Below are 20,406 nucleotides of genomic sequence, written 5' to 3'. Positions count from 1 at the left end.
CTTCCCTTTCACCTAAGGCAGAAGATAACATCCCCTCTGTTGCTCATTACAGTCTAAAAACCTAACTAGCTGTCAGGATACTAGCAATTTCCAGACACACAGTGTTGATGGGGAGAGCAGGAAAACTGAGGGGAAAAAAAAAAACACATTTTAGTGTGTCTATACAAGGAGTCTATTTACCTGCTAGACAACATTCTCAGCTCATGAAAATGTCAGGACATGGTGGAGTCAACCCTCTTTGCTAATATACATGTGACCATCAAACAACTTTTAAGCAATGTAATAAATTAATATTACAGTCTGGTTTTCATTGACTATACACATTTTACAAACATATCAATGTGGCAATAGATTACAGTATAGGTTTTCACATTTAGAGTTTCCGTTCATTGAATCACACATCTGTCATAAGTCTGCGGCACTGCTGCACAGCTGCTGTTGGCATCACTGCTGTCAGTCGCAGCTCTTTGTTCTTTACAATTTCTTGATCTGTCTGGATCCAGCATGTCTTGCAGTATGTTTTTGCTTTCACTAGGGGGCAGATTGTAGAAGAAATACAGCGGTGCCATTTGAATGAACCTAAAATGACAACAGACACAAAAAAAAACAAGTGATATTATGGTTAATATTTTATAAGTAACTCTACATTAAGTCCCCACTATGCCTAACTAGTGTGGAGATTTCAAGAGGATTAAAAAGATTTAAATAAAAATTTCCCCAAATTACTCAGTTTTACTGTAATAACAAAAACAAACATGTTTTTCTCATCAATATGGTACAAAACAACATAAACCCCCAAGAACTCAAATATAATCTGCTTGTACATATGGCATATCTGACAGTGATGTTGACTTACACTTGAGCGGAAATTTCAGAGACTGTTCTCATGCAGTTGTTCTCTGACAGCGTGTACTCATGGAAAACAACCCACTCTGGCAGTCCCAGCTTGTGAGACTGAGCCCCGTAGCTGGAGAGCGGGTGCACCTGGGCCATGTGCTTGTGTGTCAGAATGAAGTAATTTCCTGATCCGTCCACATCTCGAGCAATCTACAAACGGGAAAATGCAACAGCGAGACAACACGGTGGAATGTTTTTATAAAAAGGGCGCTGGGAAATTGAAAAGAAGTAAAACCAGGAAATTGCTTCAAATATCTTTCGATTCTACATACCTGCATGAAGAACCCAGCCAGGAGAGCTCTTTTGATGTTGTGGGTGTTGGTCTTGGTTCCAAAGGACGGTTCAGAGATGGGGAGCTCAATCCTGTTCAGGGTGTCAGTCAACTCTGATCTAATAGCCTCAGCTATCTTCAGGGCAGAATGATCTAGGTAGTAGTCCTGGCACCACTTTTCAGCACTGAAGTCTGTGGAACATAACACATTGCATACAACGAAGCTTTCTCAATATCAGGCATGCCTTAATGTTTTTTTGTTAAATGAAAAACAAAACTACTAATTAATAACATAACATTTTGGTGTTCAGAAATCGAGCCACTGTATGGAAACTACTTAAACTGCACTCTACATCATGTTTAGCTATGATTAGCTCAATGATAGTACAATTTAGCCACTTTTCTGTTGATTTAACTGTTAGTCTCTTACTACAGTCGATTGTGAATGGATGGAAGCATCACGGTCTGCAAAATGGTTTGTTTTAACCTACAATGTCAAGCCAAGATACGTCCTTCCACATCACAAGGACTGCTTATGAAAATCAGGAGACATGATGAAGATTTCAGCTTGTGTTAAATTAGTGCTCCTGCTTTATAGCCTTGTCCAGAATAAACCCCATGTTTCAGTCCTTTTTGTTCATGTTATCAGGCTTTCCTCAAAATGTCTACTATAAACACTCTTTTTTTAAAAGAGATAATGGGAAACACAAATTTTAAAAATCTCTCATATAAATTTGTCTATGATTCTTCTGTTTCTAAATCCTTGTAAAGTGAAATGTAAAGCATTTTGAAACTGCCTGTGTGTGTGTACTGTGCTCTGAATACCTCGGGATGATGATACAAGGCTCTGTGTAACAAAAAACCTAATTTGTTTTGCTGCCACAGTGAAGAATAGATTGAGAAACTGCAGTATGGATGCATCACGGTCTGTGCGTCACACTGTCTTTCAGCATATTTGAAAATGTTCTCTGTGGCTATAGATTGGTTGTGTTCACTGATGAGTCTTACATTGTTCTCTCTGACTTTGTTTGAAGGCATTGTAGATGTTAATGAGGGTGAAGTGATCGCCTTCAGGGTGCTGGAATTTTCTGTGACACTGGACTGCCTCATGTGTCATACCAGCAGGTGGCTCCAGGAAGCAGCTTGGCGCTAAAAGACAAGAACCAACGAGGTCAACATCACTGAGACAAGCCACTCTTACCAAAGACCATCTGGTTCAGTGTCTGAGAGAAACTGCTTTCTACAGATGAGCTGTCCATATGGTGAATCTAAGAACCAATCAAATGATCTGCACTCAACAAATTACTAACTGAAAATGAACACATGGCACAAACATACCTGATAGCATCGCTGCGATCGTCAACATCTCACTCACGCAATCAAATTCGCAGGATGCTAGCAGAGCTTTGGCCATCTGAGGGTCCAGAGGGATTTCAGACATTATGATCCCTATCTCAGACAAATTGCCATCGTCATCTAAAGCTGCGAGGTAATCCAGCTCCTCCAAGGCCTGCATGAGACCCTCTGGATCTGCACCAAGGAATGAACCAACATTAGAGTGTGTGTGATTCATAAATTCGACAAATCAAACACAAGAATCCATATAGTGCAAATTGGAAAGGCTATCACAATAATTTGAAAGATGCTTTAAAGACATTCAAAGTCCTATACTTAGTGGCTATTCATATCCCACATAACTTTTCAACTTCTGCAGGAATATAGAGATATTTCAGCGCCTTTAGCTTGTACTTCCTCTTCATTGTACCAGTCTGACGCTGCCCTAATGACACATGTTGTGTAATCGTTAATGAGCTGGCCTCTTTTAGCCTGTTCTGTTCTGTCCATGTTAGGGTGGGTTAAAACTCAGACAATGGTTAGTAGCAGGGTCCTGTCAGCTCAGCTAAATCATGGTTGACTGACCCCAAACAGCTACACAGAGCAAATATTCATCCATACTAACTCTCGCCAAAAAAAACCCTCAATATACACCTTTCTGGCTGTGTTTTAGGGTGAGAGAGATGCTGTCAGTGGGCATCACTGACCCAAAAATATAAAATGCTTGTAATCATGTTGCGACAGTACTGTAACTTCACCTGGTCTGTCAATGAAATCACACTGTCCGAGGCCACCTATCTCCATCCTTTTTAGGAAAAGGACTGTTGATGTAATGTTGGACTCCAAAATCTGTGGGGATCTCTCTGCAGGAAGCTGGCTGTCCTCTGGATATAGGCAGAAGCATTTACCTGAGGAATAAAGTGAACTAAAATCAGGAAAGCAAAAAGCTGATTCACTTAATTGTGGTTGTGCATGAAGTGATTTGATTAACTGATGTTGGAAAGTCATTATTATAATCAAGATTCCTGGATGTTATACCATATCTGACTTTACCATTGACTTTGAAAACATCAGAAAGGAACCTTTTTCAACTGATAGCAGACGTACCTGTTGGTCCAGAGATCTGCTTGCGTACATCTGCCTGGAATTGACTAATGGTTCTGAGCACCTCTGAGTTGGCTCTTATTCTTGGATTGTACACCTACAAAGTCCAAACCACATGCCATTTAAAATCAGCATATTGCTCATTTAAGGTAGATATGTCCTTTTGGAAATAACTCACCATTTTTTTCTGGACTCCTGTATCGATGACAAAGTTAACAGACTCTGCCGCCCACCACATATCCTCCCCCTGTTGGGTAGAGAGGAAAACCCTCCTTGACCCCCTGGAGCCTGGTTGCTCGGTCAAGCTAGGCAGCAGCCCTCCCTGGCCTGGGCACAGGACCACAGGCACCATCTGGCCAAGCTCTGCTCCCAGCCTGGTGCACTCTCTCTGGAGGATGCTGAGGGCACAATGAACCTCCTGCAGAAGAGATTACAAGCAAAGTAGGAGAAGTAGGAGTTTGTTAAGCCAGCCTCAGACATCAGATTTAGAACTGCAAGTTTTGGTTGGATGAAACCACTTGTGAAAAATGTATTAACAATCTCTCACCTCAGCTGAGGCAAAGAACACAACAATATCTCCATCCTCTTTGGTACGATGGATCTCCAGCACCAGTCTCAGTGCTGAGTAGAAGTAGTCCTTGTTGCCGCTGTTGCTGTGGACCACCTCAGCAGAACATGAGGCCTCCAGACTGATGAGAGGAACGCCGACGTAGTGGCTCAGCAGCTTATCAGTCATGGGCGGGACGGCGAGGACCACCACTCTGAGCTCAGGCCTCTGCAGCAGGATGTCCTTCAGGAGACCCAACAGTATGTCTGTGCTAACTGTCCTCTCGTGGGCCTGGTCGATAATAATGACCCCGTAGTGTTCCAGAAAAGGGTCTGACATCATCTCTCTCAGCAGCATGTCGTCAGTGCAGTACCTGAGTGATAAAAGCCATCAGAGATGTTAATAGTAGAGGTATGAGAAAGCAAGATTTTTTTCTGAACAGCAGCCATAAGGGGCACCTACAGGATAAAAGCTACTTTTCTCAAATTTTCTTGAGCTTTAAAGAGATCATTGGGCAAACAGATTGAGTGGAATTGAACCACAATTAGCCCCTGCTGAGGCCTGATATGTTTACCTCTTGTTTTACTTTTGTGATAAAACCATTGAAAGTTGTATCTAAGACATGCTAAAACACAGTGTAACAGTGGCACAAGTAGAGAGACGTCAAAGTCAGCAAACTGACTCAGTGATGTCTGTTACACAGCAACATCTAACTACAGTTTGCTAACATTAGCCACCACAAGCTATTGGTCATACCAGACCAAGTAAAACCCCTGAGTGTATTGAACTGAGAAGGAGTGTGTTTTTTGCATTTAAATGAAAAGTTTCAAAAGTTACACAGGCTCGCTTTAAGTCAAGACCATACTAGGAAAATGCTGTACATATAACATGTCATGACATCATGAGTATGGATGCTGGCATTGTTTACAAAGTGCAATGTGTGAAAGGTGACATTTCAGGATGATCAATATCAATTAAATGATAGAATGTGTCAGAAATTTGTGAAAAATGTCCACCACAAGTTCCCAGAGCCTAAGTAGTTGTTATCAAGTATGTTGTTTTGTTTGACTAAAAGTCCCAAACCAAACGAATATATCAAATTTATATTATTTATAAATGACATGAAACAGAGAAAAGCAGCAAATTCCCACATTGAAGGCTGGAACAAGCGTATGTTTTGGCTTTTTGGTCAACTTAAATAATGAATTATCAAAATTGTTCCCATCTACTTTTCTCACACCTAATAATTTCTCATTACATTATTGAATGTTCATGATCAGAAATGGTGGAATAGTGAAAATGCATGCAATACACCATACAGACTAAGAACTATAAAGTTACAGGATAAAAGATGTGCAATAAAAACACTTTCTTTGTTATTTAAGAATTCACATTCAATCCTAAATGGTGATATTGTGACTCTGGAACAATAAGATTTCAGTTTTTTGATATCAGGCAATGAGCATAATTGCCTATGGCTTGAAAGTTGCCCATTTTATCTAGACTGAGGCAGAATCCTCACAGGGAGTTTGTGTGTGACATTCACAACACGCCTCAATGGATGAGTTAGAAGCACAGACAAGGAGAAGATTAAGAGTGACAGCGATAGCTTGTGAATGATATTAAAGTGTCATTCAAGTGTGATGCTGCTGGCTGTGAAACAGATGGACTAAGATCTCGTCAACAGACCTCAGAACAGTGTCGGAGGAGCAGCACGTCTCCAGAGTGATGGTGTAACCCACTTCATGGCCTATGTTGACATCCATTTCATCAGCCACACGTAAGGCCAGGTCTACAGCCTGCTGCCTGTTGGTCTGTGTGCACACTACCATGCCGTGCTGGTACTGGGCAGACAGGCAGAACTCTGCACACCACTGAGGGATCTGAAAGAGAATAATCACTGAATGTTGTTCAACTGTTGTTATATGTTTTGACAGTAAAACATACTTCACACTACCAATCCTCCATAAAACATTAAACAACAGATCATCTTCTTTTCACACCAACTTAGTTTTCAATGGGTGAACATGCTTTCAGGATTGTACCAACAGCTTTTGTTTAAGCACACAGTAAAACAAACAGTGACAGGAGATATCCTATGGTATTATCGCTCATAATGCAAAATTGCTTGGGCAGCATGTGGCGGCTCCAGCGGATCAGGGCTTAGCAGCAGGAGGTCCCCTACCCTGCTGGAGCTTTTGTGCAGCCTAACTGTCAGGCGGGCAGGCTGGGGCTCGGCACACAACAGCATCTGCTGAGCTGGGCAGCTAGTTCACATAATGGTGAACACTCACTGCATGAACCACTAGTTCCATTACATGTCAAAGTAAAAATATTCAATAGAAAAGGCTGTATTGTTGGACATGGCAACACAACTCAAAGAATGTACTTCACATTTAAATCAAATCAAGAGGAGCAGACTTCTCAATTTTCTGTTGACTGAATAGATTAAACTGAGCACATGGCAACAGCAACTACAGCTGCAGCAGGTCACACAAATTGGGTTATGCTTTGGTATTTGGATCCAGTCTGAAGGGAGTCAAAATGTCCCTGAACTGAGAAAATTGAAAAGTGTAGGGAAATGCACTATTATTTAGCTCCTAATAGAAGCATATTTATCTATCTATCTATGTAGCTGCATCCAATTGAATTTCACTGACACAAGTTGAATGTGAAATATTCTTTAATAAACTCTGTCTGAAAGATTTGACACTCCTTCTTTCCTAGTCAAGTATTATTTTTGAACTTGTAGACTCACTTGTGTACTCCTCCCAGTCTTTGCTGTCCCAGACACAACAACCAGTTGGTTGTTTACCAGAGCATCCTCAAATTCGCACCTGACCTTCCAGACCGGCAGAGTCTTCCTCTCTTTTAGTAATTTGTAATAACGTGAGGAAAAGGGCAATCCGTCGAACTGATTTAACTCCAACTCATCTCCAAAGACAAGTGCATCTTCCCCGGGACATTCTTCACTTTCAGGGTAAATGTCTGGCTCCGCTGAATTATTTTCCTCCGACATGACATGTATATTTGTTAATCCCAATGAGAGCGCAAATGGTTTCTACTCCACCAGATACGGGTCCATTCGTTTTTTTTTTAATCGTAAATAATCAAAAACCGATTAAGCATGCATGTCCATCCAGTCTATACAACATCATATATTCGCGCCCTTGGACGGAGAAGATGATAAATGCACAAAAACTCTCTGCTCAGCTTCTTAATTGCTAAAACTATATTTATTAAGCGGTTCAAAGTTTGAAGTTGCTCTGTTTGGGGCTGTCTGACGCGCAGTGCGCACCGGTGCGCAATTTCTCCCCAGCATGGCTTCACACGTGTTTTGATTTGCATAGGGTTTTCACATCCACCACTGAGCATGAGCTTGTCATAATCGCTTGATTATCCCAGTGATAACGTGTAAAGTAGTGACGACGCACAAACTCTGAGTGTTATCACCAGTGCGAATATCCTCAAATATGATCTTTCTTTTTCCATGTCATGTTTTTTTTTTTAAATATGACATATGATATGAGATACTCATAGTTTATGAAACCAAATGTGGTGGGGTTTTTTCCCAAGTTTTAATTGTTGACTTTTTGTTGGATGTGAAGCACATGATAGGATTACTTGCACTCACCTCTCAAACACTCACCAAATTCATTCACTTTTAGCATGCTGCAGCTTCCCCACAGGGGGAGCTGTTCAGCCATTCAACCAAAAATTCATTTGTCTTAACCTTACTTGAGGTCAATAAAGCTTGTTTAGGCTCTTAACCATCAGGCAATGTCTCAACTCTACTGTCTGTAGAAATTGTCTCTTGTAGTGAGTAAAAACAGACATTTAACTAATTTCAATCACATCCAAGTACAATTCAAATACTGAGCACTTGAGACAGAGATTATCCTGCCTACATTGCTTATTTCTTTTTATTGTTTTTGGCTTTTGCATCCCAACCCCTTCCCTTTTTGTTTTTAGCCAAATATAATCTGCTCAGAACTGCTCTCCTGGCCTCTCCAGACTAGTCTCTATGTTCAGCACAGAATATGTTCCAAACAGCTGAAAAAAACCTGACATTTTGCAGGTTTCATTTGTAAAACATAAAACCTTGACTTACACAGAAACTGCAGCCATGCCTTCAGGTGGTACAAGCATCAAACATGCAACAGCTCTTCACTTTTCCTGCATATGGATGGGCACACATCAGCACATGTACATCTGTTACTTTTCTTGCCCGTAAGTGAAACAGTTTGGACTGGTACGGCTGGTCTGAAACTGCTGGAGTTGCAATTCTTTAATTAGATCTCATCAGTGAAACTGTGTGCCCTTGTTTTTGTATGGACTTGCTTCGATTAATCATCAGCAGAGTTTTTCACACTGGTTTTTTAAAGCATCTTTTTGATCTCCTCCCCCAGCTTTCACAGTCTGCAATGCCATAACTAATTGAAGCAGCATTGTCTGGCAAATTGCTTTTAGACAATGGCTCAGACTGTCGAAATTAACTCGGTGCCAAATGGTTAAACCAATTAGAAAACTCAAACGTCTCTAAAAAAAAAAAGGACTGCTGTTAAATGTTAAATTACACTTATTATTGTATTGAGTGTTCAACCTTCTGGTTGCTATTTGGCTCAAACATGAAAGAAATTTGGCTCAAACATGAAAGAAACGTCAGCTGCTCTTTAAAAAAGGGTATTTTTTTGTAGATACTCAGAAGTTGTGTTTTTAAAATTTGATACTGTATGAAATATGTCTTTGTATTCTCAAAAAGTAGGACTTCAGGAGGGAAAGCGCTGTTGTCAGTGTGCGCCTGTAGACTGTGCTTTCAATTTTAACACTCAAAAGAGCTTTTACAAATAATAAAGGTTCCTCTCATATAATATTCTTTTTACACAATGCCAGTCTTGCTGAAAACGTGCAAACGTGAGTACCTTGCACCAAAATCAATAACAAAAATGTTCTTCAGTGTTTGAAAAACAGTTTTACTAATACTGCTCGGGTGTTCAAAATACCATGACCAGACACTGACACTTTAAGTGTTTACTTTACATATGACGTATCAAACATTCATCATAAAAAAGCATTCTCCATGAAGATGTGTTCACCTGTAACACAACATACAAGGAACATATGGACATAACGTACAGTCAGGCGGCCAAACACAAATACTGTCTATTAGTACATGGACATACAGCGTTGAAAAAGCAAAGGAAACAAAGCAATTGAATGTAAAACTAGTGCATTATTAAAAATAGAACGGTATCAAAAGTAACAAAAGTCCAAAGTTCAGTACATGTCAGTTTGAAGCCTACATATTTGTGAACGAGAGCTAAAGGAAATGTTGCTCAGTGTGAATGTACATATGCTGCATTGCAATCCAGTAAAACATCTGCAAAAATAATAAAACACCATTCAATTACCACATCTGATTTATGTAGGATTTTGTAGATTGGTTTTAAAATACTAATCTCAATAGCCAAAGTAAAAAGGTACAAAAAATAGAAAATGAATAACTGCTGCACATAACTACACTGTTTTGCATGATTGGTAGCTCAGCACTGAGTAACCACTAGACTACATTTCAGTGGCAGAAAGAAATCTAGAAATGTGTCCTTGAAAAGGAAATATGTACTTTCCCCTCTCAGAAAAACATGCTTGTTGATCCAGAAACCACACAGTGCCTCCATGAAGCCTTTACAGCCACTGCTGGTAAGAATGTCCTTAGTGATGCCATGATTTAATAACAGAGTTTCACACAGAGTCCTTGGTGCAGAAAGGCATAGAGGGAAATACTCAGAAACACACATGACCTTTAGCAGAGCAATCTTTCAGAGTTTATTCTCTCTGAGGGATGAATGCTTCCTTGATCTCGGCTCATTTTAGATCTATGTTGAGTTCATACCTTAGTACTTGGTTGGATCCCTCCAGTGAGTTTCTTGGGTCTTGTTAATGAAAAGGAAATGGCAAATCAGTGACATTTCACAATTTAACCAGTTGCCTTTCCAAAATATAAATGAAGAAGAAACAGACCCGCATTTCAGTTGTCTGTGAAAGACCAGACCCTCTTCCCCAAATATCCAGACAATGCTTCAGTTGTGTAATCATCATTGCAGTAATATCATGGCAGACTGTTTGTGTTCTTTTTCTGCCTTGTCAGACAGGCTCAAAGCTGCTACAGTGAGCATTACCCTTTAAAAAAAAAACTACAAGTGTTCCCGGAGGTTTTATCTGTTCTCATTTGTCATTGCACAGTACTCTTTTTCATCTCCTCCTATAGTATACAGAACAGAATCATAATGTAAAGGGTTCCCTTCATTAAAACACAATTCATTTCATTTCAACATTTTTGCAAATCACAATTTCACAGATTGGCTTAAAAAAAAAAAAAAACTCCTGTCACTCTCCTTGACAAAAATCAGCTGATATGACAAAAAACAAATTGTGGAATTGATGACAACAACTAATTAAAAATTCTAAGTTGCTACCGTGTAGAAAAAGTGTCTGGCACAGTGCACTGCGTGGCAATAAATACAGAATATAAATACTTTACATGTACCTGAGCTCAGACTCGTAGCACCATTCAGAGACAGAGCACCAAAGGGACACGGCAGATCTCCTGATTCAAAAACTCAGAGAAGCCACCATCTTTTTAAGGTTTTCAGAGTTTTCATAGTGCAAATTTTTAGTGTCTTATCACAACAATGTCCCTTGCGGCCAAAGTCTCAGCTGCTGTACTTGACGTTGGCAATTATGCAAGGCTTTGGTAGTGTTGGAGGTTGCTTGGGACTGGGTCTAAATGAAGGAGAAAAGCAAAAGATAATGTCTCAGTGAATGATATTAGAATTGAATTTGTTTTAGAATTAATCTGGTGAATGCTAGAGCTCACCTATCCGGGTGTCGGACAGGGCGCGCAGGTCTGGGTACACCAGGTATTGGTGCAGGGCCACAAACAACAGACGACCCTTGGATTACAGTGTGGCCCCGCACTACAGAGGGACTTCGCCCCAGACGAGAGCTCCTTGGATCAGCAGGAAGGGGCTTCTGAGGAGGACTGGGCTTCTCCAACTCCTGACAAAGAACAGATACAACAAAATAATTACTAAGAATCTCCACCAGGTGGCACTCACACGCAGACAATTACAGCCTATACATGCTGGTTGTGTCCTTGTCTTTCAGGCATCCCCCATGCAACTTGCAATGAGACGAGCTGTCATGTGGTTTTAATCTTCTCTCGAAGACTGAGGTCATGATAAAGGCCTGCTACCTACTCCCCATCTGGTCTCCATTCACTTCCTCCTTGTCTCCTTGGTTGTAGAGAAGCCCCCTCAAACATCACAGAGAGGAAGGGGCCAAAAAGCCGAACCTCAGACTTTACCCATGGAATTGGGTCTGACAATTCAAAACATCACCCCTTTGTCAAAGTCGATGCACTAATCTAATGTTTTCATTGAAAACTAGAATTCTTTATACTGTCAGTGAAGTCTTTATTGCAGGATATGTCTCCCATTTGCATCCATAAGGTCAAGTATTAGCACTGCAACTACTCCATCATGTTGACAGCCAATACTGTCAAGCAATGTGGTCAGCTCGAGCTCCATCCGAAAACATCAGAACAGTTGTATAGTATACTACTAAAGTGAAATGTATAAAAATGAAAAAAGAGCATGTCAAATAAGGTGATTAATAGGCAAAAAGTTTACTGTAGCGTCAGCTTAGAATAAATTGAACCCAAATCTCACAAGTCTGTCTAAAAACCTGCTGGCTCCATCAGGTTAAGCTTACCATAGGACAATGCTTCCATGCCCCCAGCAGAGAGCTTTCACTGTAGGGAGGGGAAAAAAAGCTTTGTCAACGTCTCGGAGCTGCCAAGCAGCTGCTAAAGATACTGGCGGTGATGTCTGCTGCCAACAGGAATCACATTCAGTTTCACACTTTGACTTTAAATAGGAGCAGCTGAGAGGGAAGATGTACTTCCTCACGTCAAAACACCGCCAAGAGCGGCTGCATTTCACCTGTTGTGCGTGTGTGTGAAACCTAGAAGGTTTGTGAAACTGAATCAAGCTGTTTTTTAAATGGCTCTGCAAATTAAAGCAAATAAGATCCTTTTTTTTTGCAACATATTTTCCATTCATGCTCTATTTTGCTTTACGCTCCTCAGTGTTGTTGTCTTCCATTTTTTGTTTGGTTTGGCTAAGCTGTCCACAAACTGCACATAACAACTAAGCGATTTAGCTAAATCTGGCATATTTACATCACAGTGAAGAATAAATAGTGTAAAAATGCTGATATACATATCACATGCTGTCATCACGTTTATTAGCTCCAAGACAAGTGTTGTATTTTAAAGCCAGACCCCTTCTGTGACCCCTCCATTAATCTGGACAAGACTAGAATGTCATTATCTACTGTATGTAACACACCTCTAATTAGCCCGATACTTGTGTAGCATCGATTTGACCTCAGCCCCCCTGTGGTGTCATTTTCATCCCTAAAGGCTGGACTGTGATATAAATGAACTCAAAGATAGTTTCAGGCTTGAAGTGATTGCTGACCTTCAGTTTGTTATGCAAAGTGTCTTTGTGTGTGTCGCGCATATTTGATTCGGCTATTTTGTCCCTTGTATTTATGTGTTTGTTTGCATGTATGGCTGCCACTAATGATAATTTTCATTATAAAAAGGCTTGAAAATAGTAAAAAAAAAAAAAAAAACATCAAAATTTTCCCAGAGGCCAAGGTGATGTCTTCAAATTGCTTATTTAGTACGACCAACAGTCCAAAAAAAATTGTATTTAGTTAACAATGGAGCCAGCAAATGCTTTCAGTTTCTGCCTTAAAAAATGAATCAATTCTTTTAAACTAATCAACTCTTTCGCTCATTATCTCTAGCCTGCCTCTGTCTTCTTCTCTTTTCCCCATTTCTCACTCTCTTTGGGTCTCTTTTTTCTCTCCCTTGCCCACAGGTTACAAGTCATACCGGATTAAAGGCAAATAAGAGTCTTTGAGAATCACTGAGTGAGAGGGATTTAACCCCAGGAACCTCTGGCTCTCTCTTCCCCCAACTTTGACAGCCCGCAATGCCATAACTAAACTCTACGGAATAGTAGTGGCAGCGAGTTTACCACCCTGTGATATTTGGACATACTTGCTCACTCTAGCTGCTGTTTCATCTCTCCTCCTCTTCGAAGCTGGCTCCATTTTCATTATTTATGTGGTGGTTTGTATTGTAGAATTGAAGTCTCGCTTGGATGACGCTAGCTCCCGGGTTAACTTCGTAATTTTATGAGACTGTGCATAACTGTCAACATGCATATACTTTTATAGGACACAAAAGAACCATGAAAACGGTTAACATCACAACACGAGTCTGAAGGTGCAATGACAACATCATTTTCCTGGTTAGGTATTAGAGAGTAAAAGCTCCCCAGGCCCAGTGGAGAAATTACAGTGAGGAACATCATCAAATAAAATGTTTCCAAGTGAGGGAACAGAGAACTCACTCACCATGACCATCCTGCAGGAATTATGGCGTGACGCACTGCGAAACGAAGCGCCCCTGGGTGCAACGTGGATGTGAGGTGGAGGGGCTCGGTGAGGAGGAGGCACCGGGGGTCTCGGTTGCCCAGGGCCAGAGGAGAGGGACAGGGTGAGAGACAGAGGGACAGGGTGGCTGAGGTGAACTGGAGGGCACTGGGGCAGTCTGCGCAGGCTGTGGGAGGGGTAGGGGGCCGGTGGGAGCACCGCCTCTGGCCCCCGGTTAGGAGGCTGTAGAGAGATGAAAGACAGAGCCTGAAGAGTCAGTCAGAAGAGAAACCGTCTGCTTCCTATCAGAAACAGTCATGTTAACCTCCCTTCTCCTCCTCCACCAATCTTCCTGATGCTGTCAAAGATGTATAAATCAAACGCTCCCACTGACCTGGTCACTATTCCCCAAGACCTCTTCAAGTAACCTATCAAAGAGAGGGGCCAATCTTTGCCACAAGCCCCCGTTGTGCCTCATTCAAAGGTGGACACAGCTAAAGAGCCCACACACACACACACACACACACACACACACACACACCACTGAGACAAATCAGACCTAGAAAAGGGCCAAAATATGAGTCTGTCTGGTATTTAGACCTGGCCAGATGTGCACAGCTCAAACACACACACAATGTAACACACACACACAAAGGCACGCACGTATGCGCTCATGCGGCGGTTTAACACAGCTCCCAACAACTGGAAAATGACCTCACCTGCACTGTGCTTACATCAAACAGCCTTACATCCTTTCTCTTCTTACCACTGAGACCCAATGAAAACCACATGCTACTAACTGGAAACACCACTCTCATGGTAATGCACAACAGCTTGCCTCATTGGTGTGCCACCCTGCAGCACAAATGTCAATTCTGACACAGCTTCTCCTATTTCAGCACTCCTAACTCAATCGATCACGGGTCACTTCCCATTATAAAGCATGTCAAGGCAGTAATGGGGTAGTTAAGGCACACAGATATGTGGGCACACAAGTCATTAGAGTAAAACTCCTGCTCTGTCTTGCAATTATCACTAACAGGATGACTTTATATCTCCAGTAAGCAATCCCATCGACATTCTTCGTGTGAGAAATGCGCAGACAAATAAATTTCTCTTTTAACAGGCAGCTGTTAATGACAAGAAATGTATTCAAGTGTGGTGAACACATTGTTCACCACAGACTCTATTATCAGAACCTCCTCTGCATGTCCACATAGAGAGGGATGATTTAATTGGATTTGAATGAGCTGCCATTTGTGTGAAAACAACACGTCAATCCCGCTGAGAATGATTTGTGGTATCGCAGCAGCTGCAGCATTCTAGGAAGAATATTACAGCACGGATCAACTACTGGTGATCGGATACTGTACAAAAGTCTTGTCTATCTGAAAAACACTTCTATCTGTATGTTTGTAATGGTCCCTGAAAAATATAGTGACCTTGAAGATGGTGGCGCTGTGTGGTAGAGGTGGGGCCGGCCGAGATGGAGATGCTGTGCTGACTGACTGAGGCTGGTTAGGAGTGGATGGTCCGCTGATTGCAGCGCTTACTGATCTGGAATACAAAGGAGAAATTATATACCTCTAATTATAGACTTTATCATATTAATCAAACATCAGTTACAAAGGTAATATATTTCAAATTATACATCGAAACAAATCATACACAGTAATTGGCTTCACAGTGTGACCAATCGCAAAAATAGTCCCACAGAGCATCTGTTTGATGATTTTTCACAAACACTGCTGCATTTAAAAACCAAGCATTTTATCATTTGATTATTATGAAAAAGCACCTGAGCTTCTCAATTGGATTCTTTTTACTCGTCAACAGCAGGCCCAGTAGAGTTTTTCTCTTGATGCAGATGATCAAACCAGCTCCCAGGACAGTGAGGAGAGCCACCAGGATGCCAACTGTCAGGCTCCCACTGTCTGCTCAGAAACACACATGGAGATGATAATAAGTCTCCTCTAGCACTGAACCCGACATAGCCCCAGCCTGCATCTGTCAACATTTCTGCACACTTGTCATTCAGTTTTTACTGCTTTGTTGTCTAAAATTCTCTACAAACTTCCTGGACTTCTGAGGATTCTTTAAAGCTTTTAACACCAGCATTTCCTACCATAAAAACTATGGTTTTCTGCAGTTTGCACCAGTGGTATATTACTGTTGAAATGCTCAATCATTCCATGCCTGAGACCTTTAACACAGAATGACCTAAACTACAATAAATCAACCATTTGATGTACTGTTGAGTTACCTGATAACCTGATGGGGCCACTGTCCACACTCCCTCCAAAACCTGCCTTGTCACAGAACGGAGGAGCCCAGTGAGCCTCGCAATGACAGTTCTTGTTATTGTTGCATACCTGCAGTATATTAAAAGGACAATTAACTGTTAGATGATCCTGAAATGCAGTCATCAGCATGCCATTTTCATGCTATGTTTGAGCATTTGCCTAACATGCCACCTCTTTATGCGGCAGAGTTTATGACATTGGATTCACTTGAGTGACAACACCAGGGAGGAAACTTGATTATTCCCATTCTTGATTAATAATCAAATAATTAATCTAAAAAAAATAGCACAAAATGTCACAATCACAATTCCAAGGAACAGTCTGTGACCTAAAGATGTTCAGTTCACAATGATATTAAACAGAGAAAAGAAGCAAACTACAAGCCGCCACTGCTAAGGTCCATATGGCAAAGATGTCTGGTATAAAAACCAGAGCAGACTCTTTGCCTTATACCACATTGTTATAATCTCTCTCTCTCTCTCTCTCTCTCTCTCTCTCTCGTCTTCCTGCCATGCAGAGTAGAGGAATGAGGATTCCCCAGCAGGATAATATGGAGCAGGTGAGGGCCTCTTTCCAAGGCAACATCTTGATCTAATCTGTGCATGCAGGAGTACCCTCTCTCCTCGAGGAGCAACATCTTTTTATTTTTGCGAGTCAAAGAGTCTTTATAGATACGTCTTAATTGAAGCTAGACAAACAATATGACCGTATAATGACTGGAGATGTTTCACTTTAAGAGGTAGTAAAAACAGTTTCCTCTCTCTGTAGTCTAGATGAAGCAACAACTTTACCAGCTGAAGCCAAAGCTTCAGGGATCTACTAGTGAATTTCAACGTAATACCCCAAAGCCACATATTTCATCTCAAACGGGACCACCCATGGACGTTTGATGGGTGGCATTTAAGAAAAATCTAATATCCATGCACCCCGGCTCAAAGTCAAACTGTGTGTCACTGCTCCCTGGGTTTGGCAAAGTAAAGTCTGGACTTCAGATTTCAACACAGTTTTTGGGACAAGGACGACCGCCTGAAAATATGATGAATGGCACTAAAAGCTGAACATAAATGAAGCCATTACATCTAATTGACTGAACCTTTCAGCATCCAGAATGATTGATTGCAAGGCATTGTAATGGCTCCCCTACCCGCTGTATGGTGAGCATTTTGAGCATATTACAGCCAAATTGAGCTTCCGCGAGAGGGAGGAATAGAATTTTAAGTAAACAGCTGAACTGGGTGGGCATTGTTTTAGTGATAGACACCTATCACATTGGTACTTCACAACACTGAAATAGGTTGAAAGCTGCTGTACTCACCCCTCGACCGCTGCACTTGGCTGAGCACTCGTGCACACCGAAAACACTGACGTTCTGACACTGACGATTCAGACACATCTGAAGCAGACAAAGACATTAAAAATTGACAGTGTGAGCTCAAAGAGCATTTCAGTAATATCTGAACCCTTTAATCTTTTAAGGGAAAAGACCAACAGATCCAGCTTGTTATTTCTTTTAATTTGCCACTGACAAACCACTTCAGCTATAAAACAGCATAGCATGAAATATAATTATGTTAACACTGGAGTTTTTCAAGAATATATTAAGGATGTTTTTTAAAAGTTACATGGTGTGGAATTTGGGCTCCTTAGAAGCACCCCACCCAAAAATATCCAAACTGGATGCGAAGATGAGCTTGGCAGCAGTGGGCATGGAGAGAGTAAAGCCAGAACCCTTGACAGATGAGGGTCTGAGACTGGATCCTCCTTAAGGGTGGAGGTTTATAGAGAAGTAAATTAAGTGTAAATGGAGTAACTGTATCATTGAAGAGATCGATGGCTAATATGATGACCACTGGAAGATGCCAAATAGACTGAACAATGGTGAGTCAGTTGAGTGTCTGGTCTGACGAACGTCTAATGTGCCTTTCTCAGGCTCACCAAGACTGAAGTGACAAGAAGACACACCCTGAACAACCTCTTAGTCATTGCTTTTCACTCCACATCACTTTTTCCACTTCTTTTTCCCAGATTTTGGGCAATATTTTTATATTGCATTTTCACACAGTCTTACAGATGGATTAATTCAGATGTTTATTCAAATTCTTTAGTAAAAGTTGTAATACAACAAAGTCAGTTGTAAATAAAGGTTCTGCATTCAGAATTGTACTAAAAGTAAAGAGGCACTTTAAGTAATAAATGGAATATATGTCAAGGTATAGGTACTATTACTAGCTTAATGTGTAAGAAGCATTTTAATGCTGTGGTTGGTGGTATTCTTAATCAGTTTCCTGTATATACTGATAAGTAGTATAATCTATAACAATGCATCACAAAGCTGTGTTTTTATGTTAAATATAAATGTTAAATAGCCAGTAAGTATATCTGTCAGATACCTGTAGTGGAGTAAAAAGGACAATATCTCCCTGCAATATATAGTAGAGTAAAAATACAAAGTCACATAAAGTGGAAATACTTTGGAAATGTACCGCTACCTCAAAACTGTACTTAAATATGAAATAATGTAAATAGTTATTTTGCACCACTACTAATGAGTTCGCTGTACACTGCGTTGATTTGTGTGTTGCATTTCTATCTATACTGGCTGTATTTAGCCATCACAGGCCCCAGATCTCACCATGTCATTTCCACACTTGGTCCCTGTCAGGACCAGGCCGGGGTCGGGCATGTCATCACCCAAGTAGACATGTGTACCGCGGCACAGTATCCTTCCCCCTTCCTGCAGGGGGATGTTTGTTTCTATGGAAACAGCATTGGTGCCAATTACTGGGCGGTTAGCTCCTCCTTGACACTGGATTTTGCCACATTTAGCGTCTCTGAAAACAGAACAAACAACAGGGAGAGTAAAAATGTGATAATTGAATAACATGTCACTCTTTTCCCAAATGTGTATATATGCAATTATTCTTCCTCTCACTCTCGCTCTCCAATTAGGGGGGCTGCAGAACATGCAGCTTGTTTGTGTCACCAAGTGACTATGAAACCTTCAGTTAGCACTGCAAATAAAAGATTATTTCCATTGTTTAACATGTCAATTATTTCATTTATTAATAGTTTAGTCTATAAAATGTCATGAAATAGTGAAAAAATCGCCAGAGCCCAAGGTGATATATTCAAATTGCTTTTTTTGTGACCAACAGTCAAAAAAATATGCAATTTACAATGATATGAAACAGAGAAATGCAGTAAAATCTCACATTTGAGAAGGTGGAACCAAAGAGTGTTTCATCTTCTTCTGATTTAAAAGAATATTTGATGATCAAAAATATTGTTGATTAATTTTAGGGCTGCAACTCAGGGCTTCAATTTAATTGATCGAATAATCTTGATTATTTTCTTGATTTATTTGACTTGATTAATTGATCGATTCATTGTTTGGTCTATAAAATGTCAGGAAATGGTAAAAAATATTGATCACCGTTTCCCAAAGCCCAGGATGAAACCTAAAATGTACTGGGGCTGCAACTAAGGATTATTTTCATTATCGATTAATCTTCAGTTAATTCTCTTGATTAATCGATTAGTGTCTTGTTTTTCCGAGCGGTGGTCTATAATCCCAAAATACTAAATTTACTAAAATGTAAGACAAGGAAAAGCAGTCAATTTTCATCAAATCAGGCATTTTGCTTTAAAAATTACTTAATTAATCGATTATCAGAATAGTTGCTGCTTAATTTTCTGTCAATCGACTAATCAATTAATCCACTAATCGTTGCAGCTCTAATTAATTTTCTGACCATCAGTTAATTGATTAATAAACTGATTGTGTCAGCCAATCAACATCCGTTCCAGTTTCTAGCTTTGAAAGCTGTCATTTAAGACAATAAGACCATACAATTAAATGCATTCATTGGTTTCTATGGGAACACAAGGTCTTACCGTGCTTCACATTTGGCAAAGGAGCCTTTAGAGTCCTTGCCACAGTTGCCATAGGGGTCTCCTGCCGAGTTGACCCTTTCAAAGCAGATGCCCGGGGCTGGCTTGGCTCCTACAACACACAATGAAACACATTGAAAAGCTGGCGACCATTATTGAGCCTTTTGCAGGCAGCGGGAACCAGCAAAGGAGCTTTCCACATACCTTGGCCCCACAGTGTGATACACTGCTGCTCGTGAGTTTGGCAGATGCCGTTATAACAGTAGCCGTCCACGTTGTGGCAGGCGTGGCCGTCATGCAGGTAGACATTGGAGGGGCAGTGAGGACTTGTACCAGTGCAGAACTCGGGCAGATCACAAGAGTTACTGGATTCACGGCATGGAGTGCCTGCTGGCTTCAGCTATACTCAAATACAGCAAGCAACAGATATAAAGACAAAGACATAATGAAGCATAGACAAATGTGTGGTTAGCCAGCAAGAGCTCTGGAAAGAGATATACCAAATGTTCTTAATGTGTTAAATTTTGAGACTGGAGTTAATCTGTAAC

The 20,406-nt window shown here is 40.8% G+C and overlaps 2 protein-coding genes across 4 annotated transcripts in view; both read right to left on the bottom strand.

The window, feature by feature from the left end:
- Positions 1-264: 264 nt before the first annotated feature.
- Positions 265-7,810, bottom strand: dhx32a (DEAH (Asp-Glu-Ala-His) box polypeptide 32a). Of its 2 annotated transcripts, none has more exons than XM_042397602.1 (11): positions 7,789-7,810; positions 5,844-6,037; positions 4,155-4,527; positions 3,786-4,025; positions 3,611-3,704; positions 3,262-3,411; positions 2,507-2,698; positions 2,177-2,317; positions 1,170-1,360; positions 857-1,047; positions 265-579 (listed from the first exon to the last, which is right to left on the bottom strand). In XM_042397602.1, the coding sequence occupies exons 2-11, from the start codon at positions 5,984-5,986 to the stop codon at positions 387-389; spliced, it is 1,908 nt and encodes a 635-aa protein (XP_042253536.1). In that variant the 5' UTR covers positions 5,987-6,037; positions 7,789-7,810; the 3' UTR covers positions 265-386. The 2 variants fall into 2 exon arrangements, with proteins under 2 accessions (XP_042253536.1, XP_042253535.1); XM_042397601.1 differs by lacking the exon at positions 7,789-7,810 and adding an exon at positions 6,913-7,483.
- A 1,360-nt stretch (positions 7,811-9,170) lies between these two features.
- Positions 9,171-20,406, bottom strand: part of LOC121887617 (disintegrin and metalloproteinase domain-containing protein 12) — a 77,130-nt gene continuing 65,894 nt past the window's right edge. Inside the window, exons 14-24 of one of the 2 annotated variants that reach the window (XR_006093006.1) lie at positions 20,063-20,258; positions 19,862-19,970; positions 18,600-18,798; positions 17,283-17,360; positions 15,928-16,036; positions 15,463-15,598; positions 15,107-15,221; positions 13,647-13,907; positions 11,032-11,213; positions 10,702-10,937; positions 9,171-10,087 (exon numbers count right to left, since the gene is read on the bottom strand). Coding sequence is in view for 1 of the 2 variants with exons in the window: in XM_042398534.1 (XP_042254468.1) it covers positions 10,868-10,937; positions 11,032-11,213; positions 13,647-13,907; positions 15,107-15,221; positions 15,463-15,598; positions 15,928-16,036; positions 17,283-17,360; positions 18,600-18,798; positions 19,862-19,970; positions 20,063-20,258 (1,455 nt within the window). In the remaining variant the exon portion in view is untranslated. Of the gene's footprint in view, positions 10,938-11,031; positions 11,214-13,646; positions 13,908-15,106; positions 15,222-15,462; positions 15,599-15,927; positions 16,037-17,282; positions 17,361-18,599; positions 18,799-19,861; positions 19,971-20,062; positions 20,259-20,406 lie in introns of both variants that reach the window. The other variant, XM_042398534.1, reaches the window with a different exon arrangement.

Source organism: Thunnus maccoyii, chromosome 20, assembly GCF_910596095.1.
Source record: "Thunnus maccoyii chromosome 20, fThuMac1.1, whole genome shotgun sequence".
Classification (NCBI taxonomy): Eukaryota; Metazoa; Chordata; class Actinopteri; order Scombriformes; family Scombridae; genus Thunnus; species Thunnus maccoyii.
Note: the sequence above shows the minus strand (reverse complement) of the source record. Positions and strands in the feature narration are given on the sequence as shown.

Excerpts from the sequence above, each read along its gene's own strand:
- dhx32a (XM_042397601.1), bottom strand. The coding sequence starts at position 7,173 with ATGTCGGAGGAAAATAATTCAGCGGAGCCAGACATTTACCCTGAAAGT. Across the intron at positions 3,705-3,785 it reads CAGGAGTCCAGAAAAAAATG|GTGTACAATCCAAGAATAAG; the intron begins GTGAGTTATTTC and ends TGGACTTTGTAG. Across the intron at positions 580-856 it reads TCTGAAATTTCCGCTCAAGT|GTTCATTCAAATGGCACCGC; the intron begins GTAAGTCAACAT and ends TTGTCATTTTAG.